At 38.3% G+C, this 7775-nt stretch overlaps 1 protein-coding gene and 1 long non-coding RNA gene across 2 annotated transcripts; both read left to right on the top strand.

Annotated features, from left to right (window-relative positions):
• Positions 1–257: 257 nt before the first annotated feature.
• On the top strand, positions 258–3382 carry LOC112087565. Its single transcript, XR_002900134.1, has 2 exons — positions 258–964; positions 3173–3382. It is a non-coding gene; the product is annotated as an uncharacterized LOC112087565 (long non-coding RNA).
• Positions 3383–3510: 128 nt separating this feature from the next.
• Positions 3511–4365, top strand: LOC112087505. Its single transcript, XM_024157419.1, has one exon. The coding sequence runs from the start codon at positions 3511–3513 to the stop codon at positions 4363–4365; it is 855 nt and encodes a 284-aa protein (XP_024013187.1).
• Positions 4366–7775: the final 3410 nt, after the last annotated feature.

Raw genomic sequence — 7775 nt, 5'->3', positions numbered from 1 at the left:
ACTATCATGAGAGTTTTTTTTTAGTTAATTTTTAAAACTTTTGGAGGCGTTATAGCAACTCCATTAGAGATTTTAAAGAGTATGTTAGCCAATTTTCTTAGGTGAAAATGAATTAAAAAAAAAAGAAAAAGCCCATATTTGCTACAAACCGTTTCTCAGCTAAGGGCTTGAAGAACCCGGATTGTTAACGCACATGTCGGCCTATTATTGGGCTGAGAAAATATATTATTTTTTTTGGCTTATCCGAAATCGAATAGTTTTCTTCTCTATCTCTTTTCTCTCTCCATATTCAGAACTCCGGCGATATCTCTTTGACGATGAGCCTCCGTTAACTTAATCGGCGAGACGGAACCGACCATCGATGATCAATCACGTAGACAAGGTAAGATTTTCATATGGTTTTGATTTTGATTTAAGTTTAGGGATGGTTGAGATAGACAAAATTATAGTTTTTTGATTTGGGGAAAAATTTAGGCATCTTTCGTGTCGTTGAAATTGTGGTTTTCCGATCACTTAGAAGTCTATGTGTGCTGTTCTTAGCCATTATAGAACATGATTTAACTGTTTACCGTATTTGATTCCTCAGTTATGTGATTGTGTTTTCCAAGTTTTTTCTTGATTTTTATATGTTTATCTGGCAATCTGTTTATGTGTGAATGGTATCAGGATTCAGTAATCTTCTTATTTATTGGTGTATCCGTGATTTAGCCTTGCTGTATCCATGATATCTTCGATTGTATTATGTTGATTTATCGGTAGTGTTAATGTGTTATTGTTTGTACGTAATGTATTAGCGGTTTAGTGTCTTTTCTTCTTGCTCATTGGTTATATGTTTAGTTTCAGTTCATATAATTCTGTCTCTATTGCTCACATTGGTTTACTTTATTGTGAGGTTAAATGGAGGACAGGGTCTTGCTCTCAACACTTCACATTTCCACCGAGTAGTTGAAAGGACAATGTAAAGGTCAGTCATCTTCTAATTGTTTGGTTAGTAGACATAGTTAGCCGTATACATAGTTAGGAGAACTTGTTAGGAATCGGTTAGAAACTGTTTGTGATAAATGCTTGTGATAAATAGCTTTGTGATGAATGCTAGTTTACTTTTGTTAGGTATATGTCAATTGCTTGTCAATGGTTCAATGCATGATAGCTTTTGAAATGGTTTAGCTGTGTGATAAATGCTTCTGAGATGATATTAATAAAACACAAAAACATTAACACAAGTAATTTTTAAAAACTTTCGGTTAAAAAAACACTTATATTAAAACACAATTACAACATCTTCCTAATACACACACCGACTAAAATATCTGTCTTCTAAACACTTATTCCTAAAACCTCTGTCTTCTAAACATTTTTTCTAAAAACTTCTATATTCTAAACACTTCTTCCTTAACATCTTGTCTTCTAAACACTTCTTCTAAACACTTCTTTCAAATAACTCAATTTTATCAACCCTTTTTCCTCAGTAAACTAAGATTCGGCTTCGCAAAACCCATTTAGTCAATCTGAAGGCTTCGTTAATCTATTAAGAAGTCGACTAGGTAATCAGCAGTACTCGCCATGTATTGAACTTGGGTCATCAGAAGTCGCTGTGTTTAGTACACAAGACTCTGATGATCCAAACGTTGCTGCTGATGACCGCAAAGTGAGAAACAAATGGTCGCTAAAAGAAGATGTGGTCCTGATCAATGTCTGGCTTAACATGAGTAAGGACGCAGTGATTGGCAATGATCAAAAAGTCGATGCCATTTGGATGTTGATTTAACCTTACTACAACTCCAGCCCACACCTTGTTGACTATCCAAAAAGACAAGTTTGTCAATAATCAGCAGTACTCGCCATGTATTGAACCTTGGGTCATCAGAATTCCCTGTGTTTAGTACACAAGACTCTGATGATCCAAGCGTTGCTGCCGATGACCGCAAAGTGAGAAACAAATGGTCGCCAAAAGAAGATGTGGTCCTGATCAGTGCCTGACTTAACACGAGTAAGGACGCAGTGGTTGGCAATGATCAAAAAGTTGGTGCCATTTGGACGCGGATTCAAGCTTACTACAACTCCAGCCCACACCTTGTTCACTATATACAAAGAGACATGTTAGTCAATAATCAGCAGTACTCGCCATGTATTGAACTTGGGTCATCAGAAGTCCCTGTGTTTAGTACAGAAGACTCTGATGATCCAAGCGTTGCTTCTGATGACCGCAAAGTGAGAAACAAATGGTCGCCAAAAGAAGATGTGGTCCTGATAAATGCGTGGCTTAATACGAGTAAAGACGCAGTGGTTAGCAATGATCAAAAAGCCGGTGCTATTTGGACGCAGATTTAAGCTTACTACAACTCCAGCCCACACCTTGTTGACTATCCAAAAAGACAAGTTAGTCAATGTAAGCAGAGGTGGGGAAGGATTAACGATCACGTATGTAAATTTGTTGGATGCTACGAGACTGCCCTGAAAGAGAAGGCTAGCGGTCAGAGTGAAAATGACTTGATGAAAGCAGTGCATGACTTGTTTTTCAACGACCATCACATTAAATTCACCCTCGACCATGCCTGGCGTGAGCTTAGGCACGACCATAAATGGTGTTCCACACCTGCAGTGCAAGGCAGTACACGTTCTAAAAGAAGAAGGATAAAAGACAAGACTGCTCATTCATCTAGTGCTCCGCCAGATTATGTCTCTAAGGCTCGGCCTCCTGGGATCAAAGCAGCAAAGGCAAAAGCTAAAAGGAGCACAGGAGCTAAAGAAGAAAGCAAGGACGTGATTGAGTTGCAGAGTATTTGGGAAATCAAGCAAAAGGATCTCAAAATGAAAGAGAAACTTGCTAAACATAAGCTACTTGACAGTCTCTTAGGCAAAAATGAGCCACTGTCTGATATAGAATTAGCTCTTAAAAACAAGTTAATTAGTGATATGTTGGGTTGATTATGTATTTACTTTGATGGAAGTTTTTTTCAGACTCTGTTATTTTGTTCTATCTATCGTTTATGTATCATGTTTGATGGAAGTAATGTATGCGGTTTAAATTCCTTGTTAGTGTCTTTTTTGAAGTAATAAATGCAGATTTTATATGTCTTTGTAGTGATTTAGTAACATGTTTTTGATGTATGATGATAAGATTTACCGAGACTACATTATGCTGATGTCGACTTTTGTTTTTATTTGGCAGGACATTTTGCCAGCAAGGTTTTGGCCATATACGTCTGGTTTACAAACCCGTGATGATATAAAAAAAAACACGAGGGTCCATTTAATTTGTTTTGTTTTCTTGTTTTGTAACCCGCTAAATTTTCTGCACTAACGAGAACCATATATTACTTATATTGCTTGTAAGCCACATATGTTTTCTATTCTCCGTATATAAATGTGTTGTGTCTAATGATCAATCTCCATTTCTCTATACATTGTTTCCAACAATATAACTCTATCTCATAGTCTTCTTTGTTCCTATATCAAACTCCTACTATTTTCAAATAATTCCAGCCTTTAAAAGTTACACATACAATTATGGTATCTTCAAGCAATGATATTGACAAATCAGATGATGAAATTTTTGATCAAGTCTTTGATCAGAAATTTGACAACATCTTCAACGCAGTTCTTGATCGGCATGAACTAAAAAAAAAGAAACGCGCCTATATCGAAAGAGAACGTGTACAAGGCCATCAACGCTTATGGAACGATTACTTCTGTGAAGGTGCAACATACCCACCAAGACTATTCCGACTCCATTTTAGAATGAAGAAGGACTTGTTCATTCGTATAGTTGATCGGCTTTCCAGTGAAGTTCTGTACTTTCAACAAAGAAGAAATGCTACCGGAAGGTTTGGTCTATCTAGACTACAAAAGTGTACGACAGCCATTCGTATGATTGCATATGGTTGTGCGGCTGATGCGGTTGACGAATACTTTCGACTCGGTGAGAGTACTGCCATTTTATGCTTGGAAAATTTCAATGAAGGAATAATTCAGTTGTTTGGAGATGAGTACCTGAGAAGGCCCACACCAAATGATCTTCAACGACTACTCGATGTTGGAGAGATAAGTGGCTTTCCCGGGATGATAGGAAACATCGATTGTATGCATTGGGAGTGGAAGAATTGTCCTACTGCTTGGAAAGGGCAATATACATGTGGTTCAGAAAAACCGACAATCGTCTTAGAGGCTGTTGCATCGTATGATCTTTGGATATGGCACGCCTTTTTTGGACCTCCAGGTACATTAAACGATATAAACGTTCTTGATCGTTCACCTGTATTTGATAATATTTTACAAGGCCGAGCTCCAAAAGTGAATTACTCGGTCAATGGACACGAGTATAAGTTGGCTTATTACCTCACTGGCGGTATTTATCCGAAATAGACAACTTTTATACAATCTATTCAACTTCATCAAGGTCCGAAAGCAACACTGTTTGCTACCCATCAACAAGGTGTCCGAAAAAATGTCAAGCGTGCTTTTGGAGTCCTCAAATCTCGATTTTTAATTGTGAAAAACCCAGCTCTAATATGGGATAAAGAAAAAATTGGAAAGATTATGAGAGCATCTATCATATTGCACAATATGATAGTAGAAGACGAACAAGATGGATACACTCAGTATAATATATCAGAATTCGAAGAAGCAGATCTTCACAAGTAGATATGACGTATTCTACATATATGCCTACAAACCTCAGCAACATGATTGGCATTCGAAATCAACTTCGTGATAGACAAATACATCAATGATATATAACACCGTATTTTGACCACTTTTATGGATCATTTTGAAATACTTTTAATGTTTTTTATTGCTTTCAAGTACTTTTATTAGGTTTTTCTAGTATCGGTAGTTCCAAGACTCTTTTCAGGAAACTTAGGGAAAAGCTTAACAAAATGGATAGAAGACCAGATTTTCAGCTCAAAGTCAAACCGTCATAAGTTCACCCCCAATTGAAGACCTTCTCACCTTCTGATCCAGATAAAATTTGGAGATCTCAAACATGGAACTATCAGCTTTCCAGCTCACTTTACAGCTTGGCAATCTAAAGGTTCAATCAAAAGTTACGCGGAGAGCAAGATTTCCCGTAAACCAGCCGGCAAGCATTTCCACCCGCAGCCAACAGCCATTTCACCACGATCAGAGGCTACACAACCACGGCCAAGCATCCATTCACCGCGGCCACGTCCATTCCGACCGCGGCCAGCCATCTCCGAGTCAGAAGGCTCATTTCTGAAGCCCAAAATGATTCCCTCATTTGGAGAAACCCTAAGTGACGCCCATAAATGTCTTGAGCAATATAAATACATGTTTTAAGAACCCTAATTCGGATGCCATCTTATTGTCTTATTGTTTTAGAATACTTTTTAGGTTTTTCATACTTTAACTTTTAGGGAGATAGAGATCTATCTCTTGAACCCTTTTGTTTATTCTTCAATTTCGATTTCTACTCTTATTTTTAATACTATGTTTTTTATTTCATTCATCATGTCTGAGTAGTTTTATTGTTGGGTCAAATGGATTTTCGATGGGGTTATATATGTTCGATGAGGATTCCATTAGCTATTGAAGCCGAATCCTAAAACTTTTTCTTCTGAATTTACTTTTAATGTATGAGAGTAGCATCATGAACTACAATCTGATTCAACTCCTTGGTGATACAAAAGTATTCATCCGGTGTCAGATCTAGTTTGGGAGAGCAAAACAAACATAGAAGTGGAAACCTACCTATGGGCGATTTGTGAATGCTGACGAGTCTTAAACATATTGCATTTTTTCTCTTCTAGGGTCAGAGTGGAAACCTACTGGTCAGGGTTGAGAGAGATAGTTGTCTATGATCACGACAGTGGCGTATTCATACGTCTGTGACTCGAGTTCGAAATTTTTTAGCTAGGATCCTATTAAATTTACTCTTTAGCAATGTTTTGAATCGTTCTTACCGTGGAGAAAACTTTCCTGAAACCCATCGCCTCTTTTCCATTGATTTTCACAGATTATATTTCAAGTTTTAGTCTAGTATTTTTACTTTTTCAATCGATTTTCATACAAGCAAATTAGGTCTAGTCGTTTTCTCGTTTTAGTCTATTTTATTATGTTCAGTTATTAGGTCATTTTAATTTCTGTATTTTCTCATCAAGATTAGTAAAGACACCACCAAAACCCTTACAAAAATTGCCTGGTTCTAAATTTTGTTACTTTATATTTCTTGCAAAGGCTTTTGCAGGAAACATCCTCCTTCCCTGTGGATTCGATCCCTAAGAACTACAATCGATCAGCTGTGCACTTGCGGCTATTGATTTCATTTAAGGTAAAACTTGACACCCTCACCACACGACACATCAAGTTTTCTTTTCCGAAAAACCCTAAGAAAGGTTGGTAAATCGACTCTAGAACCCTTTTTCTGCATATTTCCATTTTTTCGGTTCTTTTTGTTTCAGTTCCCGAAGCAATGAACCCTATAAATCGAAATCCCTTCTACCAGGAAAATTTTTAAAACACTCCTCAAGCCACCAGATGCAGAGAAGAGCAATACATACGCGATCTCTACCACAAAGTTCGAAGCTCAAATCCAAACTACCGAGCATTCCTGGACCAGCCCTACACGCCTCCAATGGTAAACCCTAGAACACCTATGCATCACCTACCTCACCAGATTCTCCAGCAAGATGAGAACGTCCAGCTCAGTAATCGATTGAGTCAGTTTGAAGCCATAATCAAGCAGTTCATCGAAGCTCAAGCAGTTACTACAGCTTCTCTAAACAAAAGGATTGATGGAACATCAAAGCTTTTCAATGAGAAGATTGTTAACCTTGCTTCCCAGGTGAAATCGATAGGGGAACGAGCAACCAAAGACGCAGTCATGATCGCTAATAGGTTTGATAGCATGGAGGAAGAACAAGCGAAGCACAACTATGAGCTCCACAACACTAAGAACACGGTCACGGACCTAGATTTCAAACTCGATGATGTGGACAAGGCCCTCAACGAAGCTAATAACGAGTCTTATGACTTCACAGTCGAAGTTTCAGAAAAGATATACAAAGTCATTGACAAAACCGAAGAGCTTGATTCAACAATGGACAAAGTAGTCTATGCTCTTGATGAAGTGGAAGAAAAAGTTGAAGAGATCATGCAAGGACTTGGAGAGCAGATTCCAGCAGTGCAAATGAAAGACTTAAGCTCAGAGAGGAAGTACACCAAGCCAGAAAACCCATGAGATCATTCAGGGAGCAAAGGAGCAAGCAATTGCAGCAACCCGACTCGGACACCCTTCCCCGTGGTCGCGAGCCCTGTGACCGCGGCCAAGAGGCAGCCAGTCGCGGTCTTGCTTGGTCTGCCCGTAGCCCACAGCCGATTCCCGGCGGTCCCGTCCTTTGCAGTTAAAGCTGACTCCCGCAACTCCAGAAAGCAACCTCGTGCAACTCATAAGAGTAAGTGCTCGTATGAAGCAGAGAAGCTAAACCTCCCATCCAGCGGATGATCTACTCCATCACACTCAAGAATCTGAAGACAAAGACAAGCCATTACCCTACAACATGGCCTTGTCTTGTGAAGATGAGTATGAAGAACAATACTCTGAAGATCAAGAATATTGATAACATCGTATTTTGATCACTTTTATGGATCATAATAATGTCTTATACAGGTGTTTTAACTATATTTTCAATGGTTTTTAAAGTGTTTTCAATGTTTTAGAGTTTCAAAATATTTTTCAGGAAACTTGGAAAAAAGATATGCAATTTGGAACAAATGAGCAATTTTAGATAAATGTAGACCGTCAGAAGTATGAC

Source organism: Eutrema salsugineum, unplaced genomic scaffold (assembly GCF_000478725.1).
Source record: "Eutrema salsugineum unplaced genomic scaffold, Eutsalg1_0 scaffold_17, whole genome shotgun sequence".
Lineage (NCBI taxonomy): Eukaryota > Viridiplantae > Streptophyta > Magnoliopsida > Brassicales > Brassicaceae > Eutrema > Eutrema salsugineum.
Note: the sequence above shows the minus strand (reverse complement) of the source record. Positions and strands in the feature narration are given on the sequence as shown.

Bases quoted from the DNA above. Each gene is read 5' to 3' on its own strand.
- LOC112087505 (XM_024157419.1), top strand. From the start codon at position 3,511: ATGGTATCTTCAAGCAATGATATTGACAAATCAGATGATGAAATTTTT.